The 17,462-nt window shown below is 38.1% G+C and overlaps 1 protein-coding gene across 1 annotated transcript in view; it reads right to left on the bottom strand.

The window, feature by feature from the left end:
* Window positions 1-1,600: 1,600 nt before the first annotated feature.
* Window positions 1,601-17,462, bottom strand: part of spring1 (SREBF pathway regulator in golgi 1) — a 34,927-nt gene continuing 19,065 nt past the window's right edge. The window contains exons 2-5 of the mRNA XM_052032269.1: window positions 5,968-6,124; window positions 5,581-5,732; window positions 4,330-4,443; window positions 1,601-2,983 (exon numbers count right to left, since the gene is read on the bottom strand). Of these exons, the coding sequence (XP_051888229.1) occupies window positions 2,900-2,983; window positions 4,330-4,443; window positions 5,581-5,732; window positions 5,968-6,124 (507 nt within the window). The 3' untranslated portion in view covers window positions 1,601-2,899. The remainder of the gene's footprint in view (window positions 2,984-4,329; window positions 4,444-5,580; window positions 5,733-5,967; window positions 6,125-17,462) is intronic.

The following is a 17,462-nucleotide window of genomic DNA, read 5'->3' as shown; positions in this document are numbered from 1 at the left end:
GAATATCAAGGCAACAATATCACACAAAGCCCTCTGCCAGGTGTGATGAAAACCCAATGTCAGCATCAGCATGCAAATTACTGTGATGCACTCACTGATTTCCCATTGTCTCAAGGTTGATGTATTATTCAGAAGTAAGCTGTTTATGATGTTAAAATGGCTGGCTCAGTCAGCATTTCAGCGGCTAACCTAAACCCTTTAAATAACTTGCATATATAAACCCTTCACAAGTTTAAACGTAACCTCCTAGAAATATACAAACTAAGCCAAAATCGTGCTAAGCCAAATGGTAAAAATTCCAAAAGCTTAAAACAAATTGGCAGTCATTTTTTTTCCTCTTCTTCCTACGAAATTACATTTGTCAATTGACACCCTAAGATCAGAACTCAATCCAGCAAGGTTTTTAAAATTAAAATTAAGGGTCAATTTAAAAACATAAGTGGAAATAAGCCTTCGAACCCTTTTGAGTCTGGTTCTCCCATTCAACATGATTATGCTGATCCTGTGCCTTACCCACTTTCCCACCTGACACCATATCCTGACACCAGACTGCCCAAATGTCCATTGACAGTATCTTTCTACTGTATTACTTATGCCACTTAATTCAAATAAGTTGATCGTTCAATTGTGCTTAAATTCCAACTTTGTTAATTCAAATTGTTGGATAATGCATTTTTGGTGCAAGAAACAATCAAAAGTAGCCTGCACTTTCAAAACATTTCCCCATAATAAAATTACTTAAAGGAACAGATTTCACTTTAACACAACTTTTTTAAAAAAAAGTTATTTGCATACAAGTTTGACTAAATAATACCAACACTGGAGGAAAATGACTTCCATTTAGTAAAGCCTGGGAAGATGAAATACATACCAGAAGACTGTGCCATGGAGGATGCATTTACATTGCAGATTTCACATTAGTTTGGTCATTTTCACTTTGTTGACTCTATCCCAATGCAAAGCAACATAAGACACAATGGAAGCAGTGCTCTGCCATTGCTGTGACAAGTGTTCTACTTGTACATCAACTGAGGTGTCAAACCTCATTCATAAATTGTTTGGTTGTGACTGCTGGACCTTTTTTGTTTAAATATAGCTGACCTCAATTTAAATGTTTAAAGAGCAGAGTTTTACTCATTGTTGGAAGAATGCCCAATACAGAAGGAGTTTTCTCCTAGCCAGCATAGTTAGCAATCTAACCAAGGATGTCAGCAGTGCAAAGCAAAGATTATTCTGTCTGGGTGAAATTTGAACTGCAGATACCAGTCTCAAACCAGTACCTCCAATGGCTGTGCACTTTTAAATATTGTAAATGGGGTTAATTCAACATGGAAACTGAAGTGCTCTCTTGGAGTAGGGATGAAGTAGGCAGCGGATACCTGCGGCAAATGGGAGACCAAGACATAAACTACTGTCACAAAATAATGAGTCTGTTTGTAAGTTACAGATATCAACTCCTACAATTGTCATTTAATTTGACATTATTCCATTGACATCAAAAATATACTTATACCTTTTGTAGTTATATTTCCATTTAATCCCATAAACAAATTAAATTAGATTATATTAAGTATATAGAAACTTCAAATACGAAATGAAAAAAAAGAAAGCACATGATTTATTCCAGCCCTCAGGAAGATATTCTCTACATCACAACGTCTTTAATACAAAAAAAACATACAGAACAGTTGTCTCATTTTACCATTTTTCATTTACTAATCCTTTACATCCAGCTCATCTGCCCAGAGACTCAAATAGAAAAAGATAATGCATGGCAAACACCTTTCAACCTCAAACATTCAATGAATATGTGTAATTTTAAAACTGAGATTATTACAACAAAAGGGCTCGTTTTATCTGCAGTTCCACAACTGTTTTTTGCTTCCTTTTTCCTCAGTTCAACTGCATAATTCAACAGCTTGTCAGGAAACTCAAACATGTTTTTTTTCCTATTTTTTATTTTATCTATATTGTAGAAAATGTCCCTCTAGACTTTTATTTTATCTTTCATTGATTAATGGGTTGTCACCTTGGGAGTGCTGACATTATCAGGAACATCCAGAGATTACAAATGATCTTTAGCTTGTGTAAATCAAGTAAAATACCACAGGATAAAATTTACCTCCTGTTGCGTGCAATAATCAATGTAGTAATGCACAAAGAATTTGGCTTCTAAAATCCTGTTATATCGACTTCAAAGAAACTGAATATCATAGACTGAATTCAATGTGTATTCATTGCTACAAGCTTAACAATACTACTGAACACAAATTTCTAACCCCATGTATTATTGATGGTTCTCAATATACAATATTGCACAATAGCACATTTATCATATTAATTGGAGATAACCTAATATTAGCAATCCAAAGTTTGCATTCCATACTTCACCAAAACAATTCAACTTTGCTGAATCAACTATCATAGCTCACTCATCACCAAAATACTAGTGTCCTTCATGAATTGGCAAGACTTGAAAAGGTGACAATCAAGCAAGCAAGAAGCCTGAAATGCTCATAAATCAAGTGTTGTGTACATCTTAATTTTGATAAACATATGCATATATTTACATATCTTGCACCGATTAATCTCCAAATATGCAAATAAACTGTAATTAGTGTAGCAGATGATTCTTTATTTGCTGGCAGTAGTCTGCTCAGACTGCAATATTCAGCACAACACTAATTACAGATTTGGATGGATACTGTTTGGCATTTGGTTGTCTTGATTGCTGCAATCAAGGCAGTTCAAAAGCTAAAACAAAATAAATAATAAATACTGATATCGAAAAGAGAGTTATTGTAGTTTCTTATTTTAAGAAAATCTGTATTCCTTCCACAGCGAAAGTTTGCCCAAACAAAATATGCTTTAGTTTTCACTCCCATTTTAACAATGTAGATTACAGAGGAAGTAATTCTGGCAGATCTTCTCCATAACAATATTTTGCAGCAGGATCTCTGTAGTTATTTTCATGTTGAACGCTCTACAAAGGGGGGAAAATGTGTAAGTACTTATTCTGAAAAGGGCAAGCTTGAAGGCATTGTCATCAAACCATAGTAGTGTTGTATCACATACCTCCAATCAGTTAAGCTACAAGCAGGTTGTAAAAACCAGCTTGGAAAGTAAAATAAATCAAATGAAAATTTACATTCTCATAGTTCTTACTGACATTGAGCTAATGAATTAGTCAGCTTCTGACCTGATACTTTTGGAAACAGTGCATTACCAAATGACATCCCAAGTAGTCACTTGGGTTCAAGGATGACCTACTTACACTCCAACATTTTGAGAAGTGTTGGGATGTTTGTATGTGACTCCTTTTAATAAGGTCATGGTACACCAGCTACCAGAAAGACTTGGTAGAACAAATTCTATTTAAATTGGGAAGGAGATGCAAGATGATTGAAGATCAGGCTCTGCTGCATGGGTTTATTAGATGCACATACATGGACACACACCCTTGGATGCATATTAACCGTGCACACTCATTTTGACACAGACAGGCACTCATTCTTGTAAATAATCTAGACTGATTCCCCCTTCCTCACCTCATTTCTCTGTCAGTTTTCTCATCCCCTAACCCCTTCCATCAGTCCCCTTCCCTCCTTCAGTCCCCCTTCTTATCTCCATCTTCAGTTTCCCTTCTCTCTACCTCCCTCAGCCCCACTTGCTCTCACACAGGTTCTTATTTTGTCTTCCTTAGTAGAGCTGAAGGGCGCCTAGTGATTGGTAGGTCAAGAGCTCTCTGATGGTTTCTCAATATTTTCTGTAGCAATGTCCCTGAATGATAATACTGTTATGGGTTTCTTCACAATTAATCAGCTTGGAATTCAGTGAGTTGGGTAATATCTAGCCCTAATGTTTAAATACAGAGGCATGGAGAAATATTTTCACTTGGAATCTGAAATTCTTTAGAATTTTCTAGCTCGATTATTTGTCTTCCCAGGGATTGTGACAGTAAGGAAATTCTGTCAGGTTTTATCAGAACCATCACACTGTATTCAGCAGTCCAAGGTACACTTTCAGGATACAAATTTTTCTTTTTTACATATCGTAATATGAAAATTAGAAATTATTCAGCGTATTTTGACAAGGTTATGATTTGAAACTAAATGCAGTCCTTTTGAAAGTTAGCCAGTTGTCAAAAGGTAAATAGCTTTTCCAATCATCTGAAATGGCAAAATGGAATTTTTGTAACTATAGGATGATATTCCAAATAAAAATTTTGCTAAAAAAATGGTAAATTGAACTTAATAATGCATGGCATGCATTTCTATTATATATTTTTCTGATTAACTCAGAGTCATCAGAAATTAATTCATTACAAACCTGAGAAGATGTTCTGCACTTTGCCAGGCAGAGTTCGAAGTGGTCCTCGATTGCTGTAAACAGATTCTGGAAGGCTTCTGCAGCCCTGTTCAGGAAACGTTCTAATAGAGGTTGCTGAAAATGAGAACACAAATTATAAGTGCAGTTAGCAATGAAATATTTCAAATACTGTCTGGAAATAAGGCAGTTTTATATTTGTAAGGTTAATTCATGAAGAAATTTTGCACATGACACTAACTTTTCAAGGATAATCTCATCAAAATATTAGTGAAGGAAAGAGTTTTTCAGGTTGATTCCCAGCAAAGTAACATTATTAATGGAGGAACTACTTAGATGGTTGAAATATTTCTACTTTCTATTGACAAACTGTTTGTAACTATATATTATGATCAAACTGAATATCCCGTAAGTATTTTTCAACTTGACATACAGTAAAATACTATTTGCAACTTAAATACTGACTATTTAGCTAGTGTAATTGGGACAAATCAAGTGGAAACTGGCCCATCGCATGGACTCACTGCCTGCTTCCCTGCCTATTTGTACTTACTTGGGTCTGAAAAGCAGATCCCCCAAATTTGGGAGGGTCCCAGTGTAGTGTCGAGTCTCCCAACCCCTGAATGGCTTGTCAGCCTTTGAGAGATTCACAATGATGTTGCTGGGACATGCTGGCTTGAGTAATGAGAAAGACTGAATAGGCTGGGACTGTTTTCCTGGAGCAAAGGAGGCTGAGGGGTGACGTTATAGGCATAGATAAGGTGGATGGTCACAGTCTTTCTCCGTCAGGATAGGGGAGTCTAAAACTTGAGGGCATAAGTTCCAAGAGGGGAAAGATTTAAAGGGGACCCAAGGGAAAAGTTTTTCACACAGAAGATGGGTATATGAAATGAGCTGCCAGAGGAAGTGGTAGATGCGGGGATAATTAATGTTTAAAAGACAGTTGGACAAGTGCAGGGATAGAAAAGGCTCTGAGGGATATGGGCCAAATGGGACTAGCTCAGGGAGGCACCTTGATCAGCATGAATGAGTTGGGCTGAAGGGCCTGTTTCCATGCTGTATAACTCTATGAAACAAGACTACTTCTGCAACCCTTCTATGTATCACCTTGAAAGCATAATTGATATTAAATGCTGAAACATTCAACTGTTTACTCATAATTGTATTAACAGTTAGAACTTTAGTCATTCATTTCAACATTTACTATTTATAATCTGCCAGATATTTACACCATGAAAGAAAATATTTTCTCACCTTATTTGGCTGTAGGCAACAAGAAACACAATACTCATACACACTGCAGCAGTCATTAGGCAGGCAGGTGTCACATGCATACAGTTTTGTGCTTGGTGCATTTATGCTGCAGCAGCCATTGACAAGCAAATTCTTCCTCTCACACACATAGCCTGCAATAAAATGGAATAAAAGGGAAATTGTGATAAATCTCTAAATTATTTTAGGATTTGTACGGCTTGTTCTATATAAGAAACAATGTCAAAATGTTACAGAATGTACATTATTAGATTATCAACCGTTTTTAAAAACATCACATGACAATTGATGAAATGCCTGTTGTATTTGAGAAAATGAGTAGGTGGATGTGCTCAGTGGAAGAAAATAGGTCATGGTACATTTCCTCACCTTGTTCATCTGTAATTAGCAGTTTACCCTGGATGGAGTTTCGACACTGTGCATTCTGTCTACTGCTGTTACCGAGGTTAAAACGCACTTTCCATACTATTCGCCGTTCAGGACCTCGAAGCTGCAGCAAATTTCGGTCGAGTACTGTTCTTTCCTCCTAAAGGCATTAAGCAAGAGAGAAGGAAAAAAAATCATGGAACTCATATTGCCATTCATCATCCATAACATTTGAAAAAGTATGAAGCATTTCCTAATCTTGAGGTGTTATGACCATTAAAATTATGGGAATGCAGCAACCTATCAGCAACCTCTGAGATGAGATAATCACTTTTAAAGATATTGTTTTGGAAGCAAGTGTTGGATAACACACTGGAAGAACACTTCTACCCTTTTTTCCCCCCAAATAGTGGCAAGGGTTCTATTATAGACCTACGAAGAGAGCAGACGGAACTTCATTTTAATGTTTCATCTTAAACAAACTGTTCAGCATTCACTTCATGCCACCTTGGAAATAATGTGATCATGTCCTGGAGTGGAGCTTCTAATATAATACTATCACTGAACAAAGGTAGAAACCAATAAAAGAGAGCCAGATCCACAAGTTGCACTTACTGCCAACACTTCAACACAATGTCATCTGCTTTTGAAAATGAAAAAAATGAAGTTTCTGTGCTGACTTAAACTGTTGTGTCCATCACGAAATCCTTATAATAATTTTCTCAACCAATTCTGTGTTGATTGGGTTGAGAGGACATAGCAAGATTTAATTTTGCAATTCATAATTTCAAAATAAATTACAAACTAAACTACAATAATTATTTTTGGTCAATTTAGTTCTACTTACTTTACACAATGAAATTAATGTTGCATAACTGCTCAAAAATTATGAAATTCAGCAAGGCAGTTAAGTGGTTGTGTAGCACATCACCAATGTGTTAACAACCCAACTAATTGTCTGGACAAGATGTAGAATTTTTAACATCTGTTGCATATACAACAGATTATAAAAAAATGCCATTTTGAATAAATGACAATTTTAATTAAAAATCTTTCTTAAATAGATGATTAAAAGACTCATTAACAGCTTTAGCTATTACTATGATTCATGTTTTACAAACGTTAGCACACTCGATGCATTAATTTTCACAAGTAATTACAATGAAAATACAAATCCAGTGAACAGATTTTCACTTTTTTGCCAGAATCTTTACTCTCATGATTCAGTTACTTTAGCTACAGAAGCTTCATTTTAATATTCTAGACTTCTACATCTGAAGTGTATATTATCTACCACATTATTCATTTTGATAAAGGAGAAGCTGATCTACTTTTGATGACTTTGTATTCAAATAAAAGGTCCAAATAAATCCAGTCAATATTTAGTAGCTGAATTACAGTAAAAAGCTGGTCTCACAGCTGTTTCAAGTACTTGTTGCAAGAACCAAACATAACCAAAACAGGACTTCTAAAATTTTTTTTTTACTGAATGCAATGTCTTTAAGCTTAAAACAGCCACGGTCCAAGATCATCAGTGTTATAATTCAGGCTGAAGCTTCCAACCACTCTCATGGCAGCTAACTGGAAATAATACACGAGCTTAAGGAGAAATCTATTTGGCTGCATAATCATCCCACCCACCTGCAGTCTGTCCCTTTTTGCAGGCAGATGTGGCATGATAACAGATGCAAGAGTCTCGTTATAAGCATCTATAAAACCGTTTCCAACTCAGATGGGATGGGTAAGCTTGCTGGATTTTTTAAGACTCTGTTTTCCCCTTCTGTATTTTGCCCCAGCTGACTACCTCATTACAAGAAAAATCAAAAAGTGTTTATCTTACTGCAAATTTGTTGCTGCTGAATAGTCTGTGTTAAATTCAAGTTCAAAGTGAATACATAATTCTTCAGACAACACACCACACAAACTCTAGGTCTCATTTTATATAAAACAAACCTTCAATGAGTTCCCTTCCAAGAGTTCGGCTTACTGTAATCACATTCAAATGATAACTACCTGGAGCCCTTTGGAAACATCTATTTGATATATCATTAATTCCATTTGGAGAGGGAATTGCTAAGATAAACCTCAGTGTTTCACTATTTTGAAAATGTTCCTGCACTATTATAGTCAAGTAAGTTAAGAATCCATTTATTTGCCCATTTTGAATCCAAGTTGAATGTATTTTGTTCCGAAGGCCTGAGTGCATAATTTAATCTGACACCTCAGTGTAGTTTTGAGGCTGTGCTGCAATATTCAAGGTTATCCTTTATGTAAGATGTTATACCCTAGATGCAAACTCAGATGGATTAAAAAACCACAAACTTCTATTCAATGAAATTCTCTTGGTGCCCTTACAAATATTTCTCTCAACCAACGTCATTAAAAACAGATAATGTGCCAATAAATCTTGTTGCTGTTTGTGAGATGTGTGTATTAATTGGCTGCAGTACAAAAGCGGATCATTAGCTGTAAAACACTTTGGAATGTCCCAAGGTCTCACAAGGTGCTATAAAAATTCAAGCCCTTTACTGAAATAGGGATCCTGTAGCAGGTTGGTGACTTCACTACTTCACCTGACTGACAGAATGCATGTATATCACACACGTCTCTACACTGCTCACAAGGACACTTCCCCAGAGAGGTAAATATATACTAAGTAAGGAAGAACAAGAACAAGCCAGGACATTTATCCCTGTACTCGCTGCTTAGTTGTACGTAATGATGGCATGAGAGGCCTGCCAATAAAATAAATATTGGAATGAAAGAAAAAAAATTAGTGTATGATAGATTTCAAAGAATATTTCACAATTTCAAACAGCTTCAAGAAAGTCAATGTATTTAAACCTTTCTTTTCACGAGCACTGATCTTAAATCCATTTGTGAATCACTGCATCAAATACACAAAAGGAAATCTCCTGTAGGCTTAAATGGAAATAGGTAATGCACTACATATTATGAAATTTCCATTTGGGATTGGAAATCAGCAACATAGTCAGTATGTGGCCACACCCACTGAATGCAGCTGTAACAAATAAATACTTCAATCTGCTTTATGTCTTTAAATCTATGTATAAAGTTGCTTCACCCAATGTTAATCTTAGTTACTAAATAATTCAGAGATTTTGTGCAATGCTCATCCAAGTTTTATCCATCAACAAATCTGTTAAAACAAATTAATATTGTCATTGTTCAGCTTATTTTATATCTGTGTAACATGCCACAATTTGAGTTATTGTGGCCCACTACCAATAGCAAATGGTTAAAAAAATAGCACAGTGAAATTACATAGAAGAGTATTTTGAACACTTACTAATAAAATCTAGTGGGCAAAGGAGTTCCTGTACATTTTTTAATAATTCTATTAGCTAAATCTTTATTGCTGAATATCAAATGACTCACTATCTCCCTTTTACACAACATACAAGTTTTAAAACAGAGTATTCAGCTTTTTTTCCAATAGTGCATGTAATCCTGCCCCTAATCGCTAGTGTTACCTTTGATTTACAGTTCTACAAGTGTCCCTCTACCCTCTTCTCTGTGGCCATTTCTAAACAACAACCTTAGAAGAAATTATTGAGGGTCAGCTATTTAATTGTGGGGCATTGCTATCAGGACTGTTCCCATGGTCACCCAACACCCATACCCAAAATGCCTTGCATATGAACATACCTACAACACAGAAAAGGTCCTACGTCATTTTACATGGAAGGGGATTAGAGAGGCAACAAAAGGAACAAAGAAGAAAGGAGTATGTTTGAAAGCTTGGTTCAAATGCACATTCAGAGAACATTGTTAAAGGAGCAGATTTCTAGCCCTGCTTTAGTAGTTATGGAAGGCTGTTGAGGATTTTAAAAATTTTGTAAAAAAAGGTGGGAATGAAGTGAAAAGGCAGGCAGATTCAGCCACAAAGTTCCAATTGTGTAAGATCTAGGTAGTGTGAGACTATACCCTGCTCCAAGGTCTGCGAGAAATACTAGCCCCCAAGAACAAAGGCTAAAGCAGGGAAGGAATAAAAATAATAGATTATTAAAGCAGGAGTAGGACAACCGGGCTCTAATGTGCACGTTTCAGGGTTGTATTGGAGCCTTGTTTAGACAATGGCGAGAAAGTAGAGATTTCATAATTGGACTCACACTAATAGGAGATGTAAATACGGTGTTTTCAAATTGGCTCCAAATTTAATTGTGCTTTATGGGCCTCAGGGGACTTACCAAGGAAATGGAAGTAAGTTTTGGCAACATCTCAGGAGAGTAGTTAAAGTCGTCTTTGTCCCATCTGTTTAAAAGCTCATGTATTACAGTTTCTGTTTCAATTCCTTCAAATAGATGCTTGCAGGGCAATCTAGTGTGGAGAGAGATTTATTCAAGCATTTCAGATTGATCAAATCAGGATGGGAGGTGTTCCTTCGCACGTCCAAAGAGAGAAGCATCATTATCCTGGACTGTGCTGACATGAACCAAGCAGAGGTGAAAAGGACAAATTCCCATGCCACAGGCCTTACAATGGTTCAGCTTCCTTGACCTCAGAGAACAGCAACGCTTCTGTAGGCTAAAGTTCTCATGTCAGATGTTGGTAGATCTCCGTAGCCTTGTATAGGAGGACCACTACAAAAGTCACCACTATCCCCACACTTTGGAACTGGTGACATACAAAACTACCAATCAACTACACATAAATGCAGAAAGCTGATCACAAATACCAGTGATTATTTCAATTTCCCAAAACATTAGTCACATTGAGAAGGTAGCTGGATTCTTACGTCTCGCTAGTTCTCCCACCCTATCTCCAGCATTTCCTTCCCCCAGTCCCATGCTTGGAACTCACCATCAGATACAGAACCGAACAGGCCTTTGATTCCCCCTAAAATCACACTCAGCTTTACTGCTTCACAGCAATGTGGCCATCTTCACAACTTCATTTGTCAATTAGTGGAAAGTATGTTGGTGAAAGCAACTGTGCAGTTATGGATGAACTTTGTACAATGTGAACTTTATCTCTTCTTTTTCTTGTTTGTGAAATTTTGATAATCACCAAGATACTTAATAATAAACAGAAAGAAAAGGAGTTTTCAAGCTTTTTGTTTAGATCCTGACTTTTCTGGGTATTTTTCTTCTTTTACCTCTAGGTAAACAGCCCAAACTCAGTTGAACCAACTGAGTGGATTTGAACATTTGCTTCCATCAAGCACGTATAAATCATTCTCCTGTAGCCTGGAACCAAACTATTTATTCTTCAAAGTAAAGTTCTGCAGAAATATTATTCAAACCTCAAAGTACCACATTACTCAAACCTAATTGCTGCCATCCACAGGCAAATTTCTCCCTTTTCCTGCAGCAAAAGAAACAATGTAGGAATTAGATCATCTTGGTGCATATTTAACCCTATACCATTCACAGCTGATCACAAACATGATTCCTCAGTCCCTGCTGCAGCATCAGCTGCTATCAGTGGCACACTATCCTGCACATCCAATACTAAGCTGGATCATACTCGCTGTGACCAGCAGTCCCAGTCAGTCAAACCAAATTCAGTCCCAGACTTGTGCAAATGCATGGTAGGATGCAGTATTCCAGGACTTAGTAACAGATTTGGCCTCCATGCTCCCCTGCTAGCATCTATATGGAGTTCAGCAGCACAGCCCTGTCTTGCTAGGATTCCCCAGCATTGAAGGATAGGAGCTAAATCTCCAGTGACAACAATGGGGTTTGTAGGGCACAGATTTATGAAGCAAATGGGAAGATGAGACACTTTACAAAAATAATTTTGCTTTAATTTCATGTTTTAATTATTTCTAAATGTGTTGTGCTTTTATCTGTTTTTTTTAAATAATAATTCTCTTTTTCTAATTATTTACCTCGATGTTAATAATTTTTATATGTCTCTAAACGTTGGCCCAGGCCATGCAGAACAAGCTGCACCATGCTGAGTCCAGCCCTGGTAAGTGCAGGTGTGCAGTGAAAGCAGGCACTGATTACGGGCAGCCGTTTCTCCAATATTGCTTGGGGCATATTAACATGGAACCAATGTTCTTAATTTCTATATCCATATTATGCATCCCAGAATTCTAAAGATCTGCTTCATGGCTCCAGAGTCATTTTTTCTTCAATTAAAACATGTTCATTCCCAAATTCTTCCTATATTCAACCCCACTGAAAACAATGGAGAGTCAGTTCCTGCCTTAAACATTTTCCTCTATGAAGATAGCAAGTTTATTGATTATTTTTTAATACCAGAAATAGCTTTTACTATTCTTGGGTATAGTTCTTGTCAACAAAAAATATTACCTGAAAGATGGCCTATTTTTCAATTCCACTTCCTTAATGATTTTTTAAAATCAGGCCTAGATCTGGTTATTTTGCTTCACAGCTTGTTTTAGTTGAGCAACGATGATATTCCCTGGTATTCCAGCCTGTATGAAACCCTATCAATACTACTAACTGATGATTGTCATTTTGCTGTTTTTGGAAAATAACTGAAAGTAAATTGGCTGCCACCTTTTCTATATTAGAATCATGACTACACTTCAAAAATAACACTTTGACTGGAATCACCAGACTGATTTCTGAATTCTGGGATGGTGGCGCCTCTGTATGATGAGAGGTTAGATCATCCAGATTTGTATTCACTATAGTTTGGAAGAATGAAAGGAGATCAAATTGAAACTTACAAAATACTGACAGGGCTTGACAGACTGGATGATGTTTCCCCTGACTGAGAAGAGTGTTTCACACTCCCAGGCTACAGGGCTAGAGTTTTAAGATTGATATGAAGAGAAATTTCTTCACTTAGTAGGTGGTGAACCTGTAGAATTTGCTGCCACAAAAGAGTGTAGAGAGCACATCACTTAATATATTTAAGGAGGAGACAGATAAATTACTTGATGCAAAAAACATCAAGGAGTATGGGGAGAGAGCAAGCATATGGCATTGAGACAGATTATCAGCTATGATTGTATTGAATGGCAGAGAAGGCTCAAAGTGTCAAACAGCCTATTCTAATTTCTATGTTTCTATGAAAGTGCTGTGAATACTCTGAAAGGGAGCACTTACATAAATGTAGTTCTTATGTTCTTTTATAGGGGCTCTGTGCTGTTAGTTGAGAATTACTGTATCCAGAATTTGGACGGACTATTAAATAACAGAGCCAAGTCTTTGTGCATTGCTTTTATCACAGCTGAGAAATAACACTGAACAAAATCAACTTGCATTTAGATAAACCCTCTGATCTAGAAACCAGTCCCACAGGTAGAGATGTGGATTTTATTCTTAAAGTGGAGAGACATAGGTTTATGGAAGGAATTTCAGGTTTAATGGCCTCAACACCTGAAAGCAAAGCCATCAACAATGGGGCAAAGAGATAAGGGGTTGCACATTCAAAGGAAGAACTATGAATACAACAAATTCCTATGAGGTTAAATAACAAGAAAATGTGGTCAATACTCAACAGGTCAGACATCATAAATGAAGGGATTTTATACACCCCTATAAGGTCACCCCTCAATCTCCTATGTTCCAAGGAATAAAGTCTTATCCTGCCGATCCTCTCCCCATATCTCAGCCCCTCGAGTCCCGACAGCATCCTCATAAATCTTCTCGGCACTCTTTCCAGTTTAATGATATCTTTCCTATAACCAGATGACCAAAACCGTCCACAAAACTCACCGACATCCTGTACAACTGCAACTTACAACTCCGATACTCAACGCCCTGACTGGTGAAGGCCAGCATGCCAACCGCCTTCTTCGCCACCCTGTCGACCTATAAAGCCACTTTCAGGGAACCATGCACTTGTACTCCCAGGTCCCTCTATTCCACAAGATTCTCCAGGGCCCTCATGGTACAAGTCCACCCTGGTTTGACTTCCCAAAATGCAATATTCTGCACATCTTTATTGAAAGTAATTTGCCAATCTTCAGCCCACTTACTCAGCTGGTGAAGATCACCCTGTAATTTTTGATAGCTGTCTTCACTGTCAATGATACCATCTATTTTAGTAGCATCCGCAAACTTACTAACCATGCCTTGTACATTCACATCCAAATCGTTTGTATAAATAACAAACAACAAAGGTCCCAGCACCGACCTCTGTGGCACACCACTAGTCACAGGCCTCCAGTCTGAGAAACAACCCTCGATCGTCACTCTCTGTTTCCTACCATCAAGCCAATTATGAATCCAATTAGCTATCTCTCCATGTATCCCATGCAATCTAACCTTCTAGATTTGTCTGCCATTCAGGACCTTGTCAAAGGCCTTGCTGAAGTCCATATAGTCCACTGCCCTACCCTCGCCTGTCTACACAATGATCAACTTCTCCTTGAATTCCATTCACTTCCTCCAAGTAAGATTCTACTATGGATCCAAGCTATACTGCTCTCTTTGTGGGACTGTTTCACTGCTACCTTTGCCCAAACTGGAAAATTTTCAGCTTTCAGTTGCAAATTTTCACAATGCTCTTGCCTGCACACAGCCCATCCCTGACTTTTCCCTTCCTTTTTCCATCTCCATTTCAAGGAGCGCCATGTGTCTACTGACTCCCACAGCTGCCATGATTATACTTCATCCTACTGTAATTCCTGCAAGACACATTCCATTCTCCTGTGGTTTCTGAAGCTCTGTTAAATCTGTTTGAATGATGCCTTGTTCCATACCAGTGCTTTCAATATGTTTCCCTCTCCTCATTCATCACCTTCAATTTATGCCTTCTGCTAACAGATCAGCTGCCATTAACAAACCTTCACCACCCCCTTTCAGCCATCATCACCATCTGTGGTGTCATTCAGTCTCTGTCTCCATCTGAATACACACATGCCCTTTGTACTCTTCACCCTTCCCTTTTTTCTGAAATCTAATTGTTGATTTCTAATTGTTCCTAGTTCTAAAGAAAGGTCATCAATCTGAAACATTAGCGCTTGTTTCTTTCTCCACAGATGTGATCTGACCTGCTGAGTATTTCCACCATTTTCTTTTACTTCCAATAGGTTTTCATTCTCCTTGGATCTGAATCCCCCTTCAAACAATTAACATGTCCCTGACATACATCTGTCCTATTTCACACACCACGACTTGGACCCTTTCTTCCCACCACCATCCACCCCCCACCCCCCCACCCCCCAATTTCTAGAGTTGGGACTGGATTGCCCCTTTCCTCACTTTCCACTCCAACATCCTTTAGATTCAACAGATCATCCTCCACAATTTCGAGCATCTCCAATGTCATTCCATGAATGGCTGCATCTTCACCTCTCCTCCTTGTTCAAAATTTCAAAGACTCTGTTCATTGTAGGACACTCTGATTCACTCTTCCATCTCTGGCTTTACCCACTCCGTTCCCCATGGCACCCTCCCATGCAATCACAGATGTTACCTCCTTTCTTCCCCAACCCCAAGGCCTTAAACACTCTTTTGACATGTGGTAACAAGTTATTTGTATTCTAAATTGCCACTCCCGTCTACACTGGTGAGACTAAATGCAGATCAAGTGACTGCTCTGCAAAGTAACTGTTTGATGGCAAGTGTGATCCTGATCCTCCGGATACACGTTATTTTAATCCTCCATCTCACTCACATAATCAACACTCTGTCCCTCGCCTCCTATGCTGTTCCAGCAAAGTTCAACATCTCAAGGAACAGTATATTTACCTACTGGGCACATTGCAGCCATCTGGACACAACACTTTCAGATAATCAGCATTGCCAGTATTCTTATTTCACATTTCCAGCATTCAGTCCACTGTCCTATGGTCATTTTAGATAATTATTCTGCATTACATCTCCTCCAGAATCACCTGTTATTCCCTTAAGAATCCTTCTACCCCTCCGTTCCCTTTGCATTATCGTCCCATTTGCAAGTCAACCTATCCTCATGCTCCCTCTCTACATCATAAAGCTTGTTTATCTCTAACCATTCCTAGCCCTAATGCAAGGTAATCAACTTGAAACACTCTACTTCTCTCTTCAGATACCGACTGACCTAATTATTTCCAGCATTTTTATTTTATGCACATTCTCTTTTGTCACTCATTTAGAATCATGTTTTACTCTCGGTCTCCTCAACAAACTACTTGTCTAGTTCCTATTTCCAGACTGGGCAATATTGAAAAAAGTGTTAAGAATAATGAAAATGAACGATATTTATTTGAAAAATGAAATGCTATGGACTAGGTCAACTATCTACCATAGACCATACAGCACAAAACAGGCCCTTGGCCCACCATGTTGTGCCTGTGATGTCATGCTGTATAAACAGAACCCCAAGAGTAAAATTGATCTATCACATTTTCTGTCTAAGCTATCCCAAAACCAAATTATAGAATCACAAAGTGAAAGAGTTATACAGCAGAGAAACAGACCCTTCGGCCCATCTCATCCATGCTGACCAAGTTGCCTACCTGAGCTTGTCCCATTTGTCTGCATTTGACCAATATCCCTCTAAACCTCTCCTATCCATTTACCAATCCAAATCTCTTTTAAAAGTTGTAATTGTACCCACTTCTACCATTTCCTCTGGCAGCTCATTCTATATACCCACAACATTCTCTGTGAAAAAGTTGCCCCTTATGTCCCTTTTAAATCTTTCCGCTCTCACCTTAAATCTACGCCCTCTAGGTTTAGACTCCCCTACCCTGGGAAAAAGACTGTGATCATCCACCTTATCTGTGCCCCTCTATGCCATTACTTCTATAAAGTCACCCATCAGTCTCCCACGTTCCAAGGAATAAAAGCCCAAGCCTACCCAGTCTCTCCTTATAACCCAATCCCTCCAGTCTTAGTAACATCCTTGTGAATCTTTTCTGCACCCTTTCCCATTTAATGAAATCCTTCCAATAGCTAGGCAACCAGAACTGCACACAATACTCCAAGAGGGTCTCACCGATGTCTTGTATGGTTTTAACATTACTTCCCAACTCTTATACTCAGTGCCCTGACCAATGAAGGCAAGTGTGCCAAACACCTTCTTTACCAACCTGTACCTGTGTCACCATTTTCAGAGAACAATGTACTTGTACCTCTATGTCCCTCAACACTCTCCAGGGCCCTGCCATTTACTGCGCAAGTCCTGCCCTAGTTTAAATTACCAAAATGCAACACTTTACACATGTCTGAGTTAAATTCCATTTGCCATTCCTTGGCCCACTTTCCCAGCTGATCTAGATCCTGTTGCAATCTTAGATAACCTTCTTCACTGTTCACTATACCACCAATTTTGATGTCATCCACAAAATTATTCATCACGCTCACTGCATTCTCATTCAGACTGTTAATATAAATGATGAACAGTGGACTCAGCACCGAGCCCTGCAGCACAGTGCCTGTCACAGGCTTATAATCTGAAAAACAACCTTCCACTACTAACACCCTCTGACACCTTCCACCAAGCCAATTTTGTATCCAATTTACCAGCTCACCCTGGATCCCATGTAACTAGCCTACTATCCGGGATCTTGTCAAAGGCCTTCCTAAAGTACATGTAGGCAAAATTTACCAGCCTGCCCTTAT

The sequence above is a fragment of the Pristis pectinata genome, chromosome 17 (assembly GCF_009764475.1).
Source record: "Pristis pectinata isolate sPriPec2 chromosome 17, sPriPec2.1.pri, whole genome shotgun sequence".
In the NCBI taxonomy this organism is placed as follows: Eukaryota; Metazoa; Chordata; class Chondrichthyes; order Rhinopristiformes; family Pristidae; genus Pristis; species Pristis pectinata.
This window is presented reverse-complemented; position numbering and strand designations above follow the sequence as displayed.